Source organism: Acanthopagrus latus, chromosome 17 (assembly GCF_904848185.1).
Source record: "Acanthopagrus latus isolate v.2019 chromosome 17, fAcaLat1.1, whole genome shotgun sequence".
NCBI lineage: Eukaryota > Metazoa > Chordata > Actinopteri > Spariformes > Sparidae > Acanthopagrus > Acanthopagrus latus.
The window spans coordinates 29,870,906-29,895,751 of NC_051055.1; the positions used below are offsets into that span (position 1 = coordinate 29,870,906).

The 24,846-nt window shown below is 45.3% G+C and overlaps 1 protein-coding gene across 11 annotated transcripts in view; it reads right to left on the reverse strand.

Moving 5' to 3' along the window:
- Positions 1 to 24,846, reverse strand: part of mef2d (myocyte enhancer factor 2d) — a 102,953-nt gene that overhangs the window by 4,260 nt on the left and 73,847 nt on the right. For 3 of the 11 annotated variants that reach the window (XM_037073872.1, XM_037073871.1, XM_037073873.1), the window contains 7 exons: positions 15,750 to 15,928; positions 14,549 to 14,578; positions 10,790 to 10,907; positions 10,268 to 10,439; positions 8,757 to 8,825; positions 4,337 to 4,387; positions 1 to 1,705 (listed from right to left, as the gene is read on the reverse strand). The exon at positions 1 to 1,705 is cut by the window's left edge and continues 4,260 nt beyond it. In XM_037073872.1, the coding sequence (XP_036929767.1) occupies positions 1,252 to 1,705; positions 4,337 to 4,387; positions 8,757 to 8,825; positions 10,268 to 10,439; positions 10,790 to 10,907; positions 14,549 to 14,578; positions 15,750 to 15,928 (1,073 nt within the window). In that variant the 3' untranslated portion in view covers positions 1 to 1,251. Of the gene's footprint in view, positions 1,706 to 4,336; positions 4,388 to 8,752; positions 8,826 to 10,267; positions 10,440 to 10,789; positions 10,908 to 14,548; positions 14,579 to 15,749; positions 15,929 to 24,846 lie in introns of those variants that run through there. The other 8 variants (XM_037073875.1, XM_037073877.1, XM_037073879.1 and 5 more) reach the window with 6 other exon arrangements.

Below are 24,846 nucleotides of genomic sequence, written 5' to 3' on the forward strand. Positions count from 1 at the left end.
TCAGCTGTGTGCATCGCAGGCGTGTTCCAGGAGGAAATCGAGAAATTTTTGCCCAAATCACTTTGTTTTTTAAAAAAAATGACCAGTTGAGGTAACAAACCCGTATACACACACACACACACACACATACACACCAAACACACACACACACACACACACACACACACACACACACACAGGCCTTTCTCAGCATCTGTAGTTGACAAAGATGTGGAGCGAAATCTATCTGCGTCATGTGTCGTTGAGCTGTTGCAGCTCGTCCCTGATTCAAAGAGAAGCAGTCTTTTACCTCGGCAACACGTCAGGTTTCCTCGTTTAGTTCGGATTAAATAAAAAGACCCCCGCGGGGCCGGTGTGTCGACTCGGCCCGCGGCTCGGCTCGGCTCGGCTCGGCTCGGCTCGGCTCGGCTCGGGAGGGAGGCGAGTTTTCTTTTAGTGTCTTCATATTTAAAAAAAAAAAAAAAAATCCAAACTCTAAAGATCAACAGTCAAAGACAGAAGGACAAAACTCCACGCTTAAAAAAAAAAGAAGAAGAAGAGCAGAAAACGGCCCGGCTCTGAGAGAAGAAGAAGAACCTAGAGAGCGAAACAACCGTCGGTCGGCCCGATGTGGACAAAGACTCGTTTGGTGGCACTGACTTCATGCAGCGCGGCCGTGTTTGACCCAAAACAAAACAAAACAAAAATTTACTGATGAACAGTAAGAGTGTGTGCGTGTCTGTGTGTGTGTGTGTGTGTGGGACAACACTACCAGCTGTAAGCCAATGCAAGGCATGCTGGGAGATCTGGGTGAAATCGTTCCGAGTGGCCGGATTTTAAAAACTCATCGCTTCAATTCAAATACGGCTGAATGAAGTCCAACATGACTGATTTGACAGATAATCCCTGGTTTGGTGGGTCGACCCCGCGGGGTGTTTCGTGTGTGTGTGTGTGTGTGTGTGTGTGTGTGTGTTTGTGAAAGTACATTACAGTTCAAATGTGTGTGCACATTGCCATACGAGTGCGTCAGTGTCCATACGTGCGACATGCTTGGGTCTGTGAGTGTGTGTGTGAAGTTTCCTGGGTTATTGGTGGGTGCGTGTCTGTGAGTGTGTGTGTGTGTGTGTGTGTGTGTGTGTGTGTGTGTGTGTGTGTGTGTGTGTGTGTACAGAGAAGGAGATGGGGGGCATCAGGGCTGGTGGGGGCATGTACACAAGCCACACATCTCCATCCTCCATCTGTCCGTCCGTCCGTCCGTCCGTCCGTCCCTCTTCATGTCACCCAGTTTTCCAGTCTCATCCTCTTCACGTTGGTCCCGTCCTGCTCCTGGGGTTCGGCTGACGAGGGCCGCAGGAGGACCATGGTGGGCTGCTGGGCCCCGGCGCCGGCCTGGTGGTGGAAGTCTTGACCCCCGCCTCGCCCCTGGGCGCCGTCGTCCCGGTCGCTGCCCTCGTACGAGCTGCCGTTGCTGCTGAGGCTGTCGACCGGCGAGCGGCCCTGGCCTCCGGCCTCCAGGCGCAGGGTGCCGGGGTAGGCGACCGTCACCAGACCTTGTCCCTGGAGCTGACCCTGGCCTCCTCCTCCTCCTCCTCCTCCTCCACCTCCCCCGCCGATGGAGCTGGGAGTGCTGCGGTCGCGGTTCGGTGAGACGGGTTCGGACTTGATGTTGACGTTGGGGTTTGTGTTGACAGTCAGTGCGGCGCCCTGAGGTATCGGGCCCACCGGCCTGGAGAGACAGACAGACGGGAGGAGAAGAAGAAGAGGAAGAAGAAGAGTGAGACCACCGACTTTATCACGACCAGAATTACAGAACTTCTTGCATGATCCTTCAACATTAATGACAGCGGACCTTCATTTGACAGTTTGCTGGGATGAAAACAGACAATTCAGCCAATACTGCAACAAATTCAAGGAATGGTCAGCGTCAGATAAACACGGACGCGGCTCTGACGAGGAGAAGCCCGCCGCTTTCAAAACACAAAATCTATAAAACCAGGCAGACGTAGGCTCGGGTGGACTTCAGCACATGGAGAGCACGGACACACAGAACGAACAGAACCACACCTGAGGCCACGGTGAAGCACAGTCCACAAGCCATGCAGCCACAACATCCTAACACTCCTGAGTTCATCGGTTGAAGTTCACAATGACGCCATGAAGAAACAAATTTCTGCATCAGTCACATTCAGCCGGCCAGGTGAGCGGTCCGGTTTACTCCACGTGACGAGACGCCTCTTCGCTGCAGGTGAAACTCTCAGACAGTGAAGTGAAGTTCAGCTTTCACAACATCACAACATCCGTCAGCTCCGTCCACCTGCAACACTTTTGCATTTTATGGGTTCTTTATGAACGCCGGTTTCGATTACACGCTTTCCACCTGATGCTTTAAACAAAACCAGTTCTTCTGGACGCAACAGAAACTAAATCTGAGTCCCTCTGCTCCTCTCTGGAAAACGTGGAGCTGATTCTGAGGCGGAGCAGATCCGATGATGATAAAAGTCCAACAAACTGATTGATTGTTGGATGCGACTCTTCACACGTGTTTGTGATTCTGCCTCTCAGGGCTCGACGATTGCACAACACCTCACCACCAGAAACGTTGGACTGAATTTTAAAAAGGTCTTTTATTTTGACATCCACATCCTGAAAAGCCCAGCTCTGATTGGTCAGCTCTCACAGGCCTGAGCAGGCAACACCCCATCTCGTTTTCCACGTCAGAGAGGTGACGGTAACAAAACACTCAAACTGAAACCTGTTTTATAATCAGAGAACAGCAGGAAATCTCATTTTTCTACCATATTGGACCTTTCAGGATTAAAAGACTGCGTACAGGGAACTTAAAACTGTCACAACAACAAAAACACATCCTAGCATTTTCATCCTCACGCTACACATCATCTACCACAAAGGTGCACTTTGGCCTATTTCTCTGCAGGATGGTTCGATCACTCTGTGACATTAAGCTGCTCCAGACTTGATTTCTGTTGGTGTCTGTGAAGCTGCTCGGGACAAAGCCGTGTGCCAGGAGCTCAGATCTGTGTCACCGTCGCTGCCTCTACCTGCCACGACTCTTTGATCAGCCTCTTCGCCCTCGCACTCCTCCTCCTCCTCCTCCTCCTCCTCCTCCTGCGCCGGCTGGAGGCTGACTCTAACCTGTCACCGCCGCTGACACCGGCTGTTGACGCTGCACTGTGGCTCCCTGCTTTGACGCCGTCGACAGGATTTTTCGGATAGCGCTCATTTTCTCCCCTCCCTCCCCCAGCCTGACACGGTCGATCTGAATTTGAAGCTCCCAATTACTGCACTTTCGCCCCTCGGGTGTGTTCTAATATGTCATATCATGAGCCATCTGCAGCACTGTATCTCTAATATTCCCTCAATTACTGGCAGACTGAGAGGGGAATTTAAGATAGCAGTCCTTCAGGCGGTCTGCGGCACTCAAATGTTCTCGCTGTCTTGCTCCATCTCTGACACACTTTAACTCGTGCACTGTTGCTGCCTTACATACAAATGCTGCTTCCCTCCTGTATCCTCTCTCTCACACACACACACACACACACACACACACACTAATCCCTCGGTGGCGGCGGCAGCGAGCCTCACTCCGTCTCTCTCGCCGTGCCCACTTCATCAAACCTTGCACACCGCGGCTCGGGCCCCGGCGCAGGTAGATGGATGGCGGTGCCACAGGGGTGCCATTGCTATGGCGAGCAAAAACGGCAGAGTCAGCGCTCCGGTGACAGTGATGAAGGTGAGAGAGGCAGGCTAGCCCCGAGCGCTAACAACACAGCGAGCACAGCCAGAAGCAGACACTTGGTTACAGTGCGAGTGGGGTGTGATGAGACGCAGCCGTGTTATTTTCCCAAAATGCTCTGCGTTTTCTGAGGACCAACGAGCTGCACAGCGACTCAGTTCAATTCACATTTACTCAAATAGTTTTGTGTTAGTGAAGGATGTGATCCAAATGTATTTAAAGGTACACTCCGCCACTTTTACAGCATCAGAAGAGAGAATTAAAATGCTGTAAATTGTTCCAGGAAGCCTCGAACGAGCTGCATTATTAAAATCATGAACGTTTACATTAAGAATTTATGAAATAGCTTCGGAGATTTGTGGTTAAAATGAGAAATGTGGTCTTGTTAGCAAAAATTGTGCAGTGATAGAACAAAAGATTCACGACAGACGTCTTAAAGTCTTGAGTTTACATGTTGCATTTGAATGCACCATGAAGTGGTGTCGTGCTGGATCTCCTCAGACTTTCTGGAAGCTGCACTCGGGTTCCTCCGTGCGAGCAGATATTTTGGGAAAGCGGCGTGCGGCTGCAGCTGAGTGGCTGTGAGTGGAGAGAGTACAGTACCAGCAGAGGCCGTCCTCCCTGCCAAACAGCAAGTTGGACTGAGAGGCCAAGCTGTGGAGGGAGGTGGGGAAAAAAAAAGAGACAAGCAAGTTTAAAGAAGCTGAAACAGCAGGGAAACAAGTCAGGATGGAGGAGAGTCGGGGTCGGTCCACACACGGTTACTAGAAACAAACAGAACAGAAGCCGGACGGCTGCTTCAGTCACACGGCGATGATGTCAGCGATGATGTCAGAGGCAGAGAAGCGTTGACAGAAATCTGACGGTCGTCCACATGAAATGCATCTTTTAAACTTCCAATAAACCTGACATCACATCATCAGGCCGATCGTTAAACCTCCACGCAGACTGCCATTAAAGGAACATACCGTAAGTTCTCAGATACTGGATTACTGACAGGATGTTGGAAACGTTCAAGTTTTATTCATTTATTTTAAAACTGGCTCCAGAAACAAAGCAGAAGTTACAGACATTATTAATTCATTTTGTTTTACCTCTGACAAGGAGGTTATTTTTAGCTTGTGTCCGTTAGTTGGCCGGTTGGTTTGTCAGCATCATTACACAAAAACTACTGAGCAGAGGTCCACAGAACTTGGATGGAGGATGGGTCTCAGTCCTAGAACAGACCCCATTAACTATTTGGTGTGGATCTGGATCTATTTTTGTTAATTTCTCAGAGAATAACACACAGATCTGATTGTGGGGGCTTGGCTGAGGTGTCACTCTAGTTTCCCACCTGATTTCCTCAAACATTTCGATTCCTGTCTTTTATCTGAGAATTGACAGTAGATTCATCTTCTGTCTGTCGGGACCGTCTGTAGCCGAACATCAGCTCAGTGTCAGTGAGTGCAGGTTCTGGACAGCCGGCTCTGTGTAGCTGCATGCACACATGGAACAGAGTCACCTGCACTGACTCTGTATTTGGTGCTAAACAAAACACCAGTATTAGCAGGAAGCCTAATGAAGGCGGCTGCTGGTATTTACACTGTGGCTTCTAATCTGTAGTCTGGGAAAACAGCGATGCACCTCTGGGAGGTTTTACTGAGCAGCCGTCTGATGGCATGTGTGCATTGTGCCCTGCAGACAAACAGTGTGTCCTGTAAGCAATTTAGCGATGTGTGCACTGTCTGCAAGTGTGTTTTTTTTTGTTTTCTCTCTCTTAAACCACAGCTGAGAGAGAGAGAGAGAGCTGAGAGAGGGAGGGGGGAGAGGGACAGACTGAGAAAGACAAAGTGTGTTTTTGTGGGCGAGGAAACACGTACAAAGTGAGAAGAGAGCGCTCGGCACAAACTTCAGCCACCAGCAAAAACATTTCATCCACTCTGGAAGACCGAACTGAAGCTACAGACGAGAACGGATCGCACGGATGCAACAACACCGAGAGCGCCGGCAGACAAACTCTTAAAAGTCGCTCTGTTTATTTCCTGCTAAAGTGTCCCAAATGGAAGCCCGGTCTGCCAATAACACATCGACTGAGTGAGGAAACAAACAACAAATGGCATCCAGAGAGTGTTTCAGTACAAGCAGGCAGCGCGGCTGAAAGCAGGGCTCTGCAGGGAGGAGGTGTCAGGGGGCAGCCGTGACATTAACATTTAGATTGGAGGAAGTGAGGAGGAGGAGGAGGAAGATGAGAGTCAACAGGTGCACGCCGAATTAAACCCAGTCCGACAAAAGAGCAGGAAATAAGCAGAAGAAGTGGAAGAGGACTGATTAAAAAGGAAGGGATGGGGAGAGGGGAAGATGACAGGAGTCATTTCCTCGGGGAGCCCGTGGCGAGGATAAGTGTGGACGACAGCGGAAGGCGAGGGCTCACAGCCAAGCCGCCATTCGCCGTCTGATTGGAAGAGCTTGTTTGCTCGCTGCGACGGAATTCAAAAACAAACCGGAGCAGTCTGCGCTGCACGAGCGCCCACGTCTGCCCATGCTGTCCTAGGACGGCACGATTTCTCCCTTCTGCCCAGAGAGAGAACAGTTTGGTGCGCTGGGAAAGCTTCCCACATCTCTGCACAGCTCGCTTGTTTTTGGTGACAGCGAATCTGTCACTCTGATCCTCCACACAACACGAGTAAACCTGCCCGGTGCTCGCCGTGGTGTCGGACCTGAGACAGGAAGAAACCGAAGCACGGCGTGTTCAGGAAAACATCACGACTGTTGTTAGCAATGTTTTAAAGAATGATTTAAACCACAACAGAAACTCGGAGAGAAATATTTTAGTGTTTACAACTACAGCTTGTTTTCATCCGCGATTAATTAACAGATCAAGATGTTTTTTTGTCGGCTGAAAAAGAAAAATAAGCAAAAGAAAAATAAATAATTTAATAGCTCAGCACATAAAATAACATTTGAGTAAATGTGACATAAATTCATATTTCTGGTCATTATTTTGGCTTCTGTATTCACAACAGCGCCTTCATTTGCATATTGAAACAGAAAGATATCTTAACAGAGATGAAAAAAAAAGTTTGTGATTAAAAATAAAGAAAATTAATGAATTATTTAAAAATCGGGTGATGAATAAACTTGCAAATTTATTGAAAAAATATTTATTTTTATTATGTTTTGGTTTGAAATAAATAAATCAATTTATCCACTCATTAAAATGACTAAATGTATAATTCAGTTTGGAAAATCAGATGGGAAAAGTTAAGAATCAGAGGAATTCATACAAAGGTAAATAAATTAAGGAAGGACATTAAAACAGAAATATTAATATATGTCACATTTGATAAATTAATTAACTTTTATGTTTAATATTATTTTGGTGCATTTATTACAAGGAAATGTATTTATTTATCAATTTATTTAATAATTTATTTGTTTTTAGTTTTGGCTCTATCAGTCTTCCATACACTGAGTCCGCTGAGGTCTTTAATAAATCAGTTTACTCTCACAGAAGACAAAGAAAACAGAAATCAGATCAGACGCTACGTTGCCAATGTTTACTGTCTCAGCTTAGCATGTTAGCATGCTAACATTTGCTAATTGCTAAAAGCACAGCTGAGGCTTTTACTGGACGAAATATGACGTTAACCTCAAGTTACGCTAAAGTTGTTTCAATTCATTTTAAATGAGGAGAATGTACAAAGTTTCATGTTATTCAAATGTGGTCGAGTTATTTTACTCCAAACCACAAATATCAACCTCATGGTGTCGCTGGAGGAAAAGTCCGAGGTCAGGAGGATTCATCCTCAGGAGATCCATTAAATTGGAAATTAATTGTTTCCAGCTGTGTTTCTTAATTCAGAATATGAACCTGTGCTTCATTAGGTTCCATCTACGTTGAGGATACATGTGACGGACTGTTGCAGCTTTACGCTCGTCACACACGCTGAGCTCCGGCTGCTTTACGAGTCTCGGATCTGTTTGCTGAGCGATCTTCGTACAATCTGGACGGCCATTTGTTAACATTTACAAGGCGATATGAGGAGTTCTGCTGCGTACGAGCCAGCGAGTGTTAGATACATGCTGCTTTTATCGAAAGGCGCTCCTCCGCCCCCCCCCTCCGGAGTCACAGCTGTTGTATACCATAACAAACAACCTATTATCATATTTTCACGGACAAATTTCAGCCTGTCAGATGCAGAAACAAATAACAGGCTCACTCCCGACAGCTGGCATTATCTTTACTGTCTCCTAACACGTTTCTGTTATCTTTAATTTTCCTCTCTGTTGATCGAGGCTCTGAGGAGCTGAGACTGGAGATCAGCATTAAGAGCCGTCAGATGTTTAAATGCTTTTTTTGTTTAACATGAATTCCCAAAAATTGAGATCAGAACTGAGAGTGTTGCAGGACATTCGTCTGAATAAGTGACTCTGACAGCTGAGCTGCATCTAGATTTGTCTCGCGAGTCGTGCTCCTGCAGGCATTTGAGGACCGACACGTATCCGAGGGACTGAAACTTGTGTCTGTCTGTCAGCTGACGGTGACAGCTAAATGGCGGTAAAGTAAAATATTAATGCAGTAAGCATGTCAGCGGCGCAGAGCTGTGCAGCGGGACGGCGTTCGGGGCTGAAAGCGGCATCCAGAGACTCCTTTTTCAAGTGGAGATGCTAGCGAGACGCCGCTGTCACACTGCAGCATCGTCCTCTTTGTGCGTGACACTTCCAACGAGCTTCAGATCTAAAGCTTTAGGTGGCGTGAGAATCTCTTATAACACGCGACGAGTGGAGAAGACAAACAAACGGAGCCTCGACAGGAACTGAAAGGGAAAAAAAAATGAAGACACAGCAAAGAGCAACAACAGGCATCACATTCAACACACACATGGAGAGAAAAGACAAGAGTGTCATGCAGATATTCAGTTCTGTCATTTCTTTGGCTTCATTTTTGTTGGTTGGTGAGTCTGTGAGCAGTGTAATAACGTCACAGATAATGAAAGGCATGGCACAGCTGCGCAGCGCTAGATGCTATCATGTCATTCACCTCAGGTTAGCAGCAAAATTGGAGATGCAGTTAACCATCTCTGCATTCTGTTTGTCTGCACCCCACATGCTGTGGAGAAAAAGGGGGGGAGGGAGGACAAAACAAGAGGCAGTTACAAGCCGCTCCCCTTATCCACAGGTTAGCCTAGCCTAGCCTAGCCTAGCCTAGCACAGCCACTCTGGTCATACACAGACTTTAGCGCTAAATGGCTAAAAATATGCTACTACACAAATGTGCCTGATGGGGCTTCAGGGGGGCACGGTTAGCTTTGAGAGTGTGAAAATAATCTGGAAACATTTTTACAGATGCAGCACCCATCGACCTGCGAGGCGCTAACCAAGAGTGGACAAAATAATGTGAACTCATGACTGACGAGGACTAAAAGAAAAAAATCTCTGAAATAACTTTATCAAATAAACACAGATTATCAGAAATGTAGCTGCAAGGACAAGAAGATTTTAAACACAAGATAAGAAAGTTAAAGCACAGAATTAAAACTGCTACACGACCTCATGTGACCCTCGTCTGACACCGTCACCTCCACCGAGGAGGTTGTGTTGGTTTGTTTGTTTGTTTGTTTGTTTGTTCGTCAGCAGGTTTACATAAAAAGTACTTCAATAAAAGTGGATGGACGAAACATCTCAGCTCAGAAAAGACACGTTAACTTTGAGTTTGGATCAAGGACTTATTGTCATCACATTTTTTTTCAATATTTGTGTTAATTCGTCAGTGAGTAATGCACAGATCTTGATAATGGTGAGTGAGTAACATCTGATGTGGATCCTCGACCTGGTGATCTTAAATCATGGTTTAGACGCAGCTAAAAGCAGATCTCAGAATCTAAATCTCAAAATTTCTTACTGCTAAATTATTTAGTCCGATGCTTCAAGTTCCTACTGGAGCGGTAACATCGTGTCTTTAAGTTCAGAGTCTAGATTTGAACTTGCAGAGTTTAAAACAGCCCATGGATGTGAATCAGAAGACGCAGTATGAAAAGAAAAAGCGACATTTAATTTTGCTTTCAGGTAACAGAGAACACAGGAACCTTTTTTTTTTTTTTTTAAATCTGTCAGGTGAATTAGTTCCAAAACTGACGTCACATCACTGCCATTATTTACAAGTTATCCAGTAAGACCTTTGAGTCGGTCCAGCTTTTACAGTTTCAGAACCTTTGTGTGTGTGTGTGTGTGTGTGTGTGATTACAAAGCTAACTGCCTAGCTGCGCTACCAGGAGCTAAATGAGCGTGGGACTCCGGTGGGAGTCGAGCTGAGTGGGGGGGAAGTATCTAGGTCACCACAGAGATGAATCAACCGCAGCTGGGGTGATGCTACAGCTTCGCATGTGAAGGTACTTCATTTGTTTTGTGTGTGTGTGTGTGTGTGTGTGTTACGGCCGAATCAGCTGATGTGCACGGCGCTCATAAAAGTCTACTCGTCGGACGGGGAGAGGTCAAAGGTCGGGAATCAATCTTGTTTATGAGTCGCACGAAGAGAAAAAAAAGGGAGCTTACACCAAGTTACTGAGCGACGCCAAACTCAGCTGCTGTGGCTGTTGTTGCTGCTGCTGCTGTTGTTGCTGGGAGACTGCTGGTTGCTGTTGCCAGGCAGCCATGTTGCCAGGCACCAGCCCCGGTGGTGTGAACGTCTGCAGCGCCGTGAGATCTGCACTCGTCAGCTGGTACTCTGAGATGAAGGGACGGAGGAGGAGGAGGGAGGTGGAGAGAGAGAGAGAGAGAAAGAAAAGAGAGAGGAGGTGGGGGGGATTGTTTTACATCATACAACTTTCTGGAGCATCAATATTAATCAGAGCTAATCCATATTAATGGAGACCTTTGAAGTGGAATCATTCCAGAAGCTCTCACACAATGAACAAAGTGAATATTCATGGTGGTTTGTGGCGTCGCACTGCCAGAATTTCACGTTTTCCCGGCGTGACACTTAAGATTTCTCATGACTACATATCTTTAACTCGACTTCGTGTTTTATCAGGATGCGAGCAGATGAATTCACATTCGTCCATCCTGACGTCTTACCGGTGTTGTAGGCCGTCTGCATGCTGGAGAAGGGCGCCAGGAGACTGGGTGTTGCCACGGAGACCACTGGTGTGGTGAGCGACTGTGCCACCTGGGAGCCACCTAGCCGCTGAGCATTCTGGGAAGACAGGAAGACAGATGGAAGAAAAGAAAGCTGAACATTCAAGATACAGGAAGTGGAAGTTGGAGATATTTGGTGTGGGCGGACCGTCAGAGGGTTTCTACTGGATCTACAGCTGATGGAGAAGTTCATCCCTGGATCAGTAGTTGCACTTATCTATCTGGATTGTTCTGGTGTGAGCTGCTGAGCAGTATTTTGTCGTTTTTTTCTCACTTAACTTCTCTCAGCTTGTGGTGCTGCGATGTCTCTTTCTAGGAAACGTGGTCCAGATATTCAAGATCAGCCACATTCCTTGTGATGAGCAGTTTCACATAGGAACTACTTTCTGACCGCATCACCGTGCAGAGAGGAAGTGTGCATCTACTCATGGAGAAGAGGCTAACTGAGCTAGCTAACGTTAAAGTTAAGATCCTTTACAGTAACGAGCACACGTCCTTCTGCACCGTGATACGTCTGTTCGGCAGAGAGAAAATAGTTCCTACGAAGCTGCTCACAATGTGGATTTTCTACAAATTGTGATGCTGCATAACAAGACACTGTGACACTTTCTAACGCACCTGTATTTGGAAATACATGGACCTCATTACTCTGCAAACCTCCACACGCTCTGTGGATTATCTTGAGTAACCAGGTTGTGATGTCAGAAAGGAGACGCTGCTGTTGAGTTTTTTTTTTTGGAGGATCTTTGAGCAACACAAGCTGAGCGTCGTCCAAAGCCCTGCACCTCACACCAAAACAAAATCTAGTTGCAAGAGGGATAACATGCATTTTAGATTTTAGGGGGAACTGTCTCTTTAACAATCTTATATTTAATGTCTTTACTTATGTAATGAGCAGTAAAATTCATTCTTTGTACGAGTATCTGCATCTCCTCTGTGTTCAGTGAACATAATTCATGCTAACAATTCATTTTACAAAAGTCCGTCAGGTTGAGATGTGATTATATCTGAAGGTTAAAACACTCTGGTTCACATTTAACATGCTTTGAACAGTAATTACTCAGTAAAAACACGCTCGAACATGCGTGTAAGAGTCACAACAGAACTCTTTCTCTGTCTCGGATCTTTGGACCCAGTGTCGTGAGAAAAATCCTGGTCCGGTTCCACAACGAACCGTGTCTTTTTCTCCTTATATGGGCGTGAGTGTAAGAGTTCACGGCACATGACTTCATCCATTTTCAATGGAGTAATGATAATGGTTAGCATGTGCTCTCCACTGAGCTGCAGAGTGGATGCAGAGAGCTCGTAATGTGACTGAGAACGGTTTTAATTGCGCCGTTACTACTGAAATATTTCACTGTAAAACACAAATAAACCGTCCTGTGATTTATTTGTGTGCTCTGCTTTACGTAGCGTCTATAAATCACTTTTATCCCTCAGTTTTGCCGCCACATTTGGAGGTTTATTGACTTTATAACTAAAGTCTGACATGATGAAGAGTTACATCACAGAGGACGATGTTTTATTCATCATGCCACAGAGTTTTCTGGGAGATCACCTCTCTCTGAGGCGGTTTAAACTTTTTTTTTTTCGGTGACACTTTAACATCTGCGTGCAGGATGACAAGTGTCTCGCGTCTCAAAAGGTGGCGTTGGCACGGCAACGCTGTCGCCAGGGCCCCGGCGCTGGTGTTATGTGGCGTCACGGCGGGAAGGTGTTATGAGAGGCATCGCTGTGCCGGAGGATCATGCTGACAGGAACGCATGCATCGACAAGGCTGACAGAGGAGGATGAGTGTGTGTGTGTGTGTGTGTGTGCAGAGACGTATGGCAGGAATTCATACACAATGTGAGGTGTGTGTGTTTGCTCTGAGGTGTGTCTGTGTGTGTTTGCGTGCAGAAAAATATGCACGAACACATGTCAGCATGTGTGTGTGTGTGTGTGTGTGTGTGTGTGTGGCACAGGAGGGGTCAGCGTGTCCAACATGTCCGCCGGAGACTCTGCGGTCCGTCGCCAGTCGGATCGTCAGAACATCGACACTCAGATGAAACCAAACATGCAACATGCTGAGCAGCGTTCGCAGCGAGCCGACAGTCAGCTGGTCGCTCCGCTTCCATCCACATCTTCCCTCTGAGGACTGTTTGAGCAGCACAAATGTCACTTTCAGCTCCACTCTACTGTTGATTTAGCACCACGTCAACACGCAGTTTTAATTTAGTCGCTCTGCCTTTCTTAAAAATATCATTTCTCTGATCTTTAATGTCAAAAAAAGCAACGTTTTTATGAGTTTGTTGCCTCTAAATCAACGTATCTTTCAGAGATTGGATTTTATTCAGTGTGCTTTAAAGGAAGCAAGCGACACAATCTGTCTGCCTTCAACATAAAGTCAACACTTCTATGTGCTGTTATATGAATGCTGGAATTCAGATATAAACTGTTTTAAAGGTCGACATAAAAATGGTACATTAGCTGGGAAATGGAAAATCTGATTTCTATTTATTCTGGTTGACAGTTTTATTCTATTCTGCAGAAGAAATAATTCTTTAAATGTCTATTTTAATTCTTTATAACTTTATAACTCTGTTCTTATATTCTGCTCCGAGCAGCTCGGGGTAGAAGCTTCGCTGTTTCGTGACAATGAAGACTTTAAATGTTGGATCTGGGGAGGAGTACGAAGGTGTTCTGACTAATAGATGTTTTAAATAAAAATTAGTTTTCTTGCCAACAGTTAGATGAGAAAATTAATATCTCTCACATGTCTGTACGCTAAATATGAAGCTTGGCCAAGAAAAAATAAAAAAATAAAAAAAGGGTTTGGCACATAAACCCAGTAAACTGTCTGAGACACAATGTGTTAATTAGTGCGCTCTAAGTGTTTCAGGCGTTTTCTGTTTTCTTCAGACGGAGCCAGACGAGCAGGTTCCAGCCTTTATGCTAAGCTAAGTTAGCTGGCTGCTGGTGGTAGCTTCATATTCACTGTACAGATACGAGAGCAGGTGTTAATCTGCTTATGTACCTCTATGGAAGAAGGTAAGTAAGTCTGAAATGTCAAATATTGGGTCATACTCCAAACCACTAGGGGGCAGCGTTTCACTATGTGACCGCTAACGGCCACTAACAGTAGCTGCTGCACAAACTGTCACATTTAGTTGATAATTTAAGTTAATATTTGAATGCTGTCAACTTAAATTCTTAAGTTTTTTCACCCTAAAGTCTTTAAAATCAAATTCCAAGTGAAGATGTGAGTCTATCTGGTCGGACTGATGATTAAAATTCTGCAACACTTTCCTGTTACAACGTGTTTGTTTTTGATTTTTTTTGCATGAATCGTCTCCTCTGGTTACGGAGGCCTGGTGCTTTATTATGCAACATCTGTCTGTATTATTTATGCTGTATTGTTCTGGGAGTTTAGAAACTCCTTTGAAGTTTCAAGTCGACATGTTCGTGACTTCACTGCAGTCGACTGTACAGATCTACAGTCCAAACCCTTCAGGAACCGGTGCGACCAGCTGATCTGTCCGCGGTGCGTCCGTTGCTCCGACATGCCAACTTCTTCTTCTTTTCCTTCTTCTTCTGCTATTCTTGTTCACAGCACCGGATGCTGCTGAGTCAGCTCTGATGACGGCGTCACACACTCATGCTCAGGTGAGATCACACAGAGTTTCGACCACGAGGCTAAAAGTCTAAAAGTCTATTCACCTCACTCACCAACTCCAGCTCTTCCTCTGTCTGCACGCCGGGTGGAGGAGGAGGAGGAGGAGGAGGAGGAGGAAGGGGGTAGAAAACAGAGGACGGTTACGTTTCTACTGCAGTAAAATATGAACACATGAACTGAATCTGAAGTCTCAACAGACACTTTGACATGCGTGAAAGTGAAAGCAGGACGTCGACTGATCGACGGCTGACTGAAGGAGAACGATTGGATCCAGATGTTGAAATCTAGACGTCAAGTTCTTCTTTCTTAAACTCCACGAGAAGTTTTCCTGGGATTTGTCAGATGATTCACGCACAGTCGAGAAGTTTACATCAACTTTAGTTTAAAGGCTGGTGGGGAATCTAAATGAACTGATGCTGCAGAGAGGAAAACTGCGGGGAGAGATTTAAAGAAAGAGCGCTCGTTATATTCTAGTGACATGCCGTCTAATGATCCTCACTACGCGTCTGATCTGCCACCGATCAAACTATTGAAATCTTCTTTAAAAAAAAAAGGCAGATAATGATCGCTGGCACCTTTTAATCATTACCCTCATCACCGGACATAATGTGGCTCCTCTCCTTCCACTTTTTACACCACTGAGCTTCAAGTTTCTGCTGTCAGACGTTAGCAGAACAAAACGTCGCCAGTTTAGAGTCAACTTATTACGAAACAATCACAAACAGTCGAGTGCAACAGAGAGATTTTCTCCTCGAGCAGCGACAGACTGATGCTACTACACAACGACACATGACAAAGTGAAGTTAAGTTCCTTCAGAGTAAACGGTCCAAATCCAACTCGTCAAATACTGATGTCGGGTCGGTCGCCATCCTAAAGCATCAGTGTTTGACGAGATGGAAATGTGACTCAAATATTTTTTAAAAATAAGGAGAGACGACCTGTTCATGATTGTACAACATGCGAGGAAACAACTGACTCTTAAAAAGAGTTTGGTGGGTTGAAGCTAACCTCCAGGTGAGCCTACAGAAACATGGCGTCCCTGCAGCACTGTATTAAGACACGATGTCAGAATCACCCGACCACGAGGAAGGAGAGATTATCGGCTCCAATGAAGTTCGACTCTGACCAATAAAAATGCTTGATCCCGCCTCCTGCTTCCGTTTGTAACGAAGCCTTCTGTCTGAGTTTGGACCCAATCATTTTGTCCCTGCGTGGCTGCCGTAGCTGCAGCTCCCGTCACTCACCAGCTGCATGAGGCTCTTGCCGCTCTGCGAGGTGATGACCCTCAGGTCCGGCTTGCGGCTGTTGACCATCTGAGGGCTGGGCGGAGGCGGAGTCTTAGCCAGGACTACTTTCCCCAGGCTGTTGCCGTTGGATACGGAGAGGAGGCCCGGGGAGGCCCTGGCGCTGATGTAGCCGTTAGCTGGAGAGACACGGGAAAGAGGAGAAGAAGAGGATTCATGGACGTTATCTACCTGTGAACTCTGCCTTCACTCGTCTGCCTCGGTGTGTGTGTGTGTGTGTGTGTGTGTGTGTGTGTGTGTGTGTGTGTGTGTGTTCTCATTAGCGGGTTGGATCGCTCCGTCGCACCACATGCTCCTCGTCATTTCTGCAGCTCAAACAGCGTTTTTTTGGCGCCGCTCTGATTTTTTTTCATCAGAATCAACTCTCTCTCTCTCCAGAACTATTTTTTATTTATTTATTTTTTAAATTTCCACTCTCTCTATTGACGTCTTTCCTCTTTTGTTTCAGGCATCTTGGCGCTCTGAGAAAAACACACACACACACACACACACAATTGTCCCTGGACTGCATCCATCTTTCCACCGCACACTGTAAAAAATATCCTCCGTATCAGCTCTGTTTTGACCATTACCGAGCCGTTAAAGTCTCCTTTTCCTAAAGCTTTTTAAACGCAGTGACATTATTCCAACAATCCTCCAGCGAATCAAACTGACTGGCGCTGTTCTGCGTGTTTGGACCTGGTGAACTACAGCCGCGAGGCTCATTTCCCATGTGTACCTGCATAACTGCATGTTATTATAAGCTGTGAGATTCGCTTCAGTCGAAACATTTTCCCAGATGAAACTTCAAAAGGCTTGAGCGCTCGACTTTTTGATGAAGTACCTGCGTTGAACCCGAGTGTGTTGATCCTGTTCTCTCTCTCTCTCTGAATGTCTGATGTGTTCTGGCCCTTCTGAGCAAACGTGTTTAAGAAACATCTCCGGTCCAAAAGCAGTTTCTCTCAAGACTTTACTAGAAATAAAATGTCGGTATCTTGAAACAAGACAGTAAAAATGACACTTCAAATTTCTGATTGTATCAAAAACAGGCTGAAACGATCTCACAGTGAAGTTACATTGATTTACTTGAAATGAGAAAATAAGTCTTTGAGGCTTTAAATGTAAAATAAGGAGTTACATATCAGTAGTTTCTATCTTTTGACAGTAATAAGTGACTTTACACTTTTGCATTACTTCCCCAAAATAATGGCAGAAGTTTAACTAAGCAATATTAAAGAGAAGAAGGTGATATCGTTTCAACTGACAATCATTCAAAACATATTGATCATCATATTTTCTTTTCATTTCTGCGTTCAGCTGCATTAAGAAAACACAACTGGGGAAAACCAAGCAGATGTGATTGATCTTCAACACTGGGAGTGTTTTTCTGTCCCGGCTGAAAAGATCAAGTATTTCATGATCGCTTCTAGCTCAGGTGAGGTGAGCAGAGGAGACAGAAGTGGTTAAAGTAATATATTACTGTTAAATATTAACCTGAGCTCTTAATATGGAGAACTGCGTGCAGAGATGAAGTTTAAGCTGCTGTATCTGACGGGTGAAGACCGAGAACGTGTTGCATGAACATGAAGAGACAAATCTTTCATTACTCTTTTAACTTCCTGTCTGCAGCTTTCAGCTCAAAGCCAGCTGATTCCCAACAAAGATGTAAATCTTAAAATATAAAAAAACAGGTCATGAATAAACTTGTTTATATTTAGAAAAGCTTCAGCGATGTCATAAAAACAGCTGTAGATTTTATCAACCAGGAGAGGAGGAAGTAGAGCGTCTGACGGGGACTATTTTAGGTGGAGGATTACTCCACATTTAGTGTGTGTGTGTGTGTGTGTGTGTGTGTGTGTGTGTGTGTGTGTGTGTGTGCGTGTGCGTGTGCATGTGCGTGTGTGTGTGTGTGTGAGTGTGGGACTGAGTCAAAATAAATGACGTCTTCCTCCACGTGACAGACGAGGCAGTGAGTACGAACATCCACTGATGGTTTTGGGAGACTTTTCTTGCAGCGTTCGGGATTTTTCGCCTTTAGTTTTTTTTTTTTTTTTTCTTTCTCACGGTTTCATTCCAGCGACATGACAACACGTCACGTCTGCTGAACGCGCCCTCCTTTTGAAACTGGTCACATTCCAACAACAGTTGCACTGCAAGAAACAACAACCTGACACAAAGCTACACCTGTGTGTGTGTGTGTGTGTGTGTGTGTGTGTGTGTGACATCACTCTTCATATTTACATCTTTTTCACGTGAATCTTTTCCTTTCAATTCGTTTACATCCGTGTTAAAACTTGTAATGTTTCCTGGACTCGTGTATGTTTTTTTTTGTGTGAAGTGCTTATTGATTTTTTTTTAAATTTATTAGGCTGTATATAGAAATACTATGGGATGGAGGGAGGGGGGTCTGGGTGTCATGACAACAGGACTCCAGCAGACAGCAGCCTGTTCGTGCTGCTGCTGAGGTCAACAGAGGAGCTCGACTCAAATAGTTACAGTCGGTTATAGAGCGTATAAAAGAGGGACGCAGGGACTTTCCCAGCCTGGACACACACACACACACACACACCCAGACCCACACACACACACACACACAGAGGCTGTATTCCCCTTGGACAGACAAACTCAGGGTGTGTGTGTGATAGCAGATAGCAGTTCGCCATGACGCCGCCTCCAGACGACAGCGGCATGTGACTCTGCTTCTTCTCAGCCGCACACACTCCACACACACACACACACACACACACACACACACACACACACACACACACACACACACACACACACACACACACACACACACACACACACACACACGCACACACACACACACACGAGCTGAACCTGACAACAACAACAACAACAACAACAGATGAACTCTACCTCACTAACAGCTCAATGGGAGGGAAGAAAAAAGGCGGCAAGGGAGGAAAAACCTCCTTTGTGACAGTGAAATGTGGAGTTGATGGAGGCGGTAGGGGAGGAACGGAGGGAGGGAGGAACGGATGGAGGGAGGGAGGGAGGAACGGATGGAGGGAGGAACGGATGGAGGGAGGGAGGAGGAGGGAGGAGGAGGGAGGAGAGGTCTGAGGGTGTAACGATGGAGATGGAGGGAAAAAAAGGGAAGATATAGATGTGGAAAAGCACAAGGAGAATGGAAGTTTAGAGTTTTCCGAGAGGCAGGAATTAAGGAAGTTATTAGGAAGAAGAGAGGAGGTGAGCAAGGAGGAAGGAAATAAAGGTGGCAGGAAGAAGGAAAGGATGAAAGCATGTAAAGAACAAGAGAGGAGGTAGAAGTAGAGAAGGAGAGTAAGGAAATAGGAGAGAACAAGATAAGGTGGGAAGGGGTGTAGAGATGGACTGAGGGTGTAAAGAAGGAAGGAAGAAAACAAGGCAGAAAACAAAAAACGAGGAGGTATGGAAAGACACAAGAGGAAGAAAGGAGGGTGTAAAGAGAGAAAGGAGGTAGAGAAAGGTCAGATGGAGGTAGGAAAGGAAAGAGGAGAGATGGTTGATGGAAGGTGTAGGGAGGCTGGCAACGACAGAAGAGAAGTGAAGGAAATGTAGGAGGGAAGGAAGGAGGAAGAGAAGAAGAGTAAGGAAAAAGGGTGACAGGGGAGGAGAGGAAAAAAAGAAGGATGCTAGGTAGGCAGCAAGGAAAAAGGAGTGAGGATGTAGGAAAGGAAAGAAGGGAGGTGAGAGGAGAAGAATTTGTTTCCCAGCAGGCATCTGACCAATGACATCACCTGTCCTGTTGACGCACAGTGGACCCTCTCTGCACCAGGTGTTTCTGGGAAATCCAGTGACCCCCCTGTGTGTGTGTGTGTGTGTGTGTGTGTGTGTGTGTGTGTGTGTGTGTGTGTGTGTGTGCGTGTGTTGTGTAATGCGTGTGTGCGTCACTGATTGATGGGAATCTGTTGCTGGTTGCGTTGTGTTCATGTCTGTGGGTAAAAGAGGAGGGTGGTGCGTTTGTGTTGACCCCAAGTTATGAGAGAGACACACACACACACACACACACACACACACACACACACACACACACACACACACACACACAGTGCTTCAGTGAAATATTCAGGTGTTGTGAAGCCAACAACAAATCCCTGTACAGACACAGCCTGAGGTACTGGCATGTGTGTGTGCGTGCGTGTGTGTGTGTGTGTGTGTGTGTGTGTGTGTGTGTGTGTATACATGTTTACACTACACTGTAACGGCTTTACTGGAATTGATAAATGCAGATTTTACAAGCATGTTTGTGTGTTCCTACGCTCCCTGAAGGCAACATTCCTGTTCGGAGTTTTTGAAACTATAAATTGTGGAAAAAAAAATTACATGGTGACACAAAAATGTGACGAGTGTTGGATCGCAGGATTGCTGCCTGAATGTGTTGACAGGCAGATGACATGCCAGTATGGGAAGTGTCCAACCACTAAAAATCTGTACTTAAAGGGCCAGTTCACCAAATTTAAAAACACACTTCCTCAGTTACCTCAAGTTATATCAAATAATTCAATACCACATTGGTTTTTGGTTGGAAAACAAGAACTTTTCTGTCACGGCTGATGTCACTGTGAACAACTTTCTTCTGGAAATTACGACAGAAGGAGGATGTGGAAAAATCATGAAACAACAACTTGTTTTTTTGATTTTTCACAACAGCAGTTGAGTGGAGGAAGCTTGTCGTTAATTACGTGTCCGATCGAAACTTTCGAAAACCAGCATGACATCACAGCAGTGAGGTCCATCTACAAGCTGGTACGGAACAACTGCGTAAGTGGGGGACGGGTCAGCGAGTGCAGATTGTCCACAAGTTAATCAATCGCAGAAGGCGTCACTAAACATCCTAAAATGGGTCGCCAAATACACCTGGTTGACTGCCCAATTAAAGTCAATGTGTGGGAAACACTAAATTCTTTGCTCTTTGCACAAACGAGACAAAATGTGATAAATGAAACTTAAAATATCTTGGATAGACACTTTGGGTGAACTGACCCTTTAAAATGCCCAACGTGATGTATTGAGGGAGATTTAAGAGTTGTGTTTTTGTTATGAGTCTTTTAAATCTACAGAGGGAGCATGTTGCACCACCATGTTTCTACAGGAGCCCAGAATGGACAAACCAAACACGAGAGCTCTACAGAAAGTCACTGGCATGTTTATTTTCTATTTTTAGTAGAGACCCTTGCCCTCGCTGTCACCGCTAGACTCCACTAGATCACACACACTGGACTTCTGACTAACTCTTTATAGACTTCAGTTATTATTCCAAGTTATTACTTTGACTTCACATTATTTTTAGGCAAAATAAATAAATATGAAACAATTTAAACTCCTAAAAGCTCATTTAAACTACAAACTAAACCACCTTCTTCAAGATATTGAAACAATTATCTCCTGTGTTTTGTATTTTGTTGATTCCCAAGATGACTGAATCATAATACAGTGTGTGTGTGTGTGTGTGTGTGTGTGTATGTGTGTGTGTGTGTGTGATGTTTACAGTGTGTACATTGAAGCTTGCATGATCACACACTCCTATTCTGAGAGTGTGAGTGAGTCACGTCGATGCGTCCGTGACTTTATTTAAGTGGGTCGACTGTTTGTATGAACGTTTCTGTCCCGTTTACATGTGGCTGAGTGTGTGTGTGTGTGTGTGTGTGTGTGTGTGTGTGTGTGTGTGCGTGTGTGATGTCTCCTATTACACGAGGCCGGGCGTGGGAATGTGTGGAATGCCGGGTGACGTCAATGGTGACATTCCCGGAGCCCCTAGTCCCTGGACAACAGCTGAGAACGACAGATCCAAGAGAGGAGGAGGAGGAAGAGGGGGAAAGAGAAGGAAGGAGAGAAGAAGAAGATGGGATGAAAAAGGAGGAAGAGGAGGAGGAGAGGATAGTAAGGGAAGACAGAAGATAGGGAGGAGAGAGAAGAGGAAGAAATATTGACATGAAACTCGAGTAGAAAAGGAGAAAAGAAATGAAAAATTAGGGCGAATTGTAGAGGAGAAGAAGAAGGAGAGAGCAGAGGAGCTGAGGGGTGAAGGAGACGATGAAAAAGAGAAAATGATTAAGGAGGAGGTCGAGAGAGAGAGAAAAGATAAAGGAGAGAGGAAGAGGAGGAAGGATCAGGTCACCTGAGCTGCGTTTTGGGAATAAGACGTTTCATGTTTCGACTCATTAAGCAGTCGTGACTTTGTTACCGCTCCCCGATCAGAAGGACGTTTCTTTACTGCATCACCTCGAGCTTCACATCACTGTCTAAATGTTGAGCTAATAAATAATTCTGTTCATTAAAGCAAAAGTTTTTGCTGTAAAAAGTGAAACTCTCAGTCCTGCTGTGAGTTCAGCTCGACTCTTAGCCTTTAGCTCCATTAGCTGTGAGCTATTAGCTCTGTTAGCTGTTCACTGCCTCAATCAAAACACAAAGTGCTAACAGCTAACTAGCTAACAAGCTCTCCTCCTGCTGATTTCAGTACTCAACATGTTTGTGAAGTTCTGCTGACAAGCCATTTGTGACCGATACATGGACCGATCCGAACCAAACCACATCTCAGCAGAGGGTCAGTTTAAACCACCACACATTTCTCCACCTAACAAAGATGGCGGCTTCTAAGCTGAAACTGAAGCTGGAGAGCTGAACACTGACGACGACAGATATCCATCAGGACGGGGAGCTGATCAAACACTCTGCCGACAGAGATAAAATATCCGACGAGGAAGCAGAATGCGTGACGTAACATCGCCGTTGATCCTATCACGCAGATGTTTCCATTCAATCTGTTGTTGCGTGTCAACATCAATCCAAATCCATGTGAACAGTCGACTCAAAGTCTCACAATCAGAATGAAGAAATGTTGTCAGCTTGTGTTTCACTGTGACGAGCTGAATCTGAGAACCTGCAGATGCAGATTACAGCTCGGTTCAAGCTGTAAGCTAAACGTCACGACTTCTAACTTCATGATAATGTTCAGACTTTTTAATCTAAGACTTTTGGAATCACTGACTCTTTTAATTTCAAGCAAAAAAATCACCTGAAGCAAATTACAAATACGCCAAAACATCATGACTGGAAGATTCAACCACAAGAATGCTGGAAAACTATTAAGTAACTCTCACAAAACAACAAATAAACTCTTCATCTACTCTTTTATTTATACTTTCCTGTGATGTGATGGAACAATCTGCACTTCCTCTAACGCACAAAACTGCTCTTTCAACACTTGCGCATCGATCCACGGCCAACTTTTTAAGAACACCTTTGCGCAGAACGTATACTTTCATTAAGAGCCCTGAAAAACTAATATCAATATCGAAGCTGCGCGCTGGCAGATTCCTGCGATACAGTGCAGGGGAAGTTAATATAAATGTATTGATTTCTTTTGGCCCACCTTACCGCCGAGACAATACGTTTATCAAGTGAATGTAGAACAAGGAGGGGAGGGGGAGGAAAAAAAATAAAAAAATAAAAACCCCACCTTCCCACCATATCTATTACTACAGGCTGGCTGGCAGTATCTGTGCCGGCTAATGGGATTTAAGGGGGGGAGAGCTCTGGCCAGTGTCAAAGTCACCTCTGAGGAGAGTCCTGTGCCAAGACAGGGGACAGTTGGATGAAGAGGGGGGAGGAGGCTGGTCCGGGGTGGGGCGGGAGATAATTCCAGAGAGAAGACGAGGGGGAACAGCTGAGAGAGACAGGATGAAAGCAGGGAGGGAGGAGGAGGAGGAGGAGGAGACTGTCAGGATCTGAGGGGTTTTAATTTGGTTCCATCGTTACAGTAAAACTCTTGAAATGACTGACTCTCATATTTTGGCTGCAGCTCAAGTCGAGATGCGACCGACTGTTAAAAGTTTCCAGACCTGTGAATCACCACACGCACGTCGCTGGTTTGGTTTCAGTGAGTCAAAGGAAACCCGGTGCTGCGTTCACTGACAGCTGCTGAACCGTCGGCCAATCACAGAGCGGGGTCAATGTCAGATATTCTATGATTCTGTTGTTTTGTTCTGTACATGCGACATCTATTTCATGTCTGTCCGTCCGTCCGTCCTGGGAGATGGATCTCGTTTTCCTAAAAAGGTTAAAAGGTTTTTTGTTCCTCCCTGGGTTCGAAGACCTGAGGCGATGTGATTGTTACTTTGGGCTGTATAAATAAAGTTAATTTGATCTGATTGGAGGCGTTTTAAAAGCCGACTGGGATAATTTGAAGTAGGACAAATATTATAAATAATTAATCGTCACACTAGCAGAACAGAGACAGCAAAGTTTTGATTAATTAAACTTGAGTTAATAGTTTTCTCACTGTTGAGTAATCAAATGCTTTTGACCTTATTAAGCAAAGGTAGCTGCAAATATTCCACCTTACTTTCCATCTAAATAATACTCAACTATCTGCATCGATACAAACTGTGGAAACTATGTTTTCGTTTGGCCGTGAATCTGCGGAGCGACGAGGAAAATACAGCTCCTTCTTTTGCAACGTATTTGTTTCACGATATTGTATTTGGAATGAGCGGCGGCCATGTTGGATTCAGTTATTTAGCGCCTCAGGAGTAAAAATCATCCTGACAAACGAGTCTTGAACTGGAACAACATGTTAAGATCACTGTCAGGTATTCACAGCAGCTGTGAACATCGGAGCAGGTCGCTCGTGTTGCCAAACTTTTAAGACATCTGAATTATTTCTGCTCTCCAAAACCACGATCCTGCAAAACAAACACCGACACAGAAACCAGCTGAGGAGCTCTTTCATGCTGTTTTCTGCTCCTCTTTTTCCAAAACTCTCCTCCAGTTTCTCTGCTACAACCTGAAACCCGTTCTGCTCTCTGGACTGTTTACAGGCAGCTCGTCCTGCGACCTTCAGCTGTCGCCAGTCGACAGGTGTGTTCCCTGCTCGTGTGTGTGTGTGTGTGTGTGTGTTGAAGTTGTGTACATGTGACCGACTGCTGCCGCACGTAAAATATTCTGCGTCGCTCAGTCTGTGAGTCACAGTCGAAAATCACTTCTTAAAAAAAAAAAAAAGGTCAAGCTTATCATTCCCCGGGAACCCAAATGAAAAAGAAGCAAACAG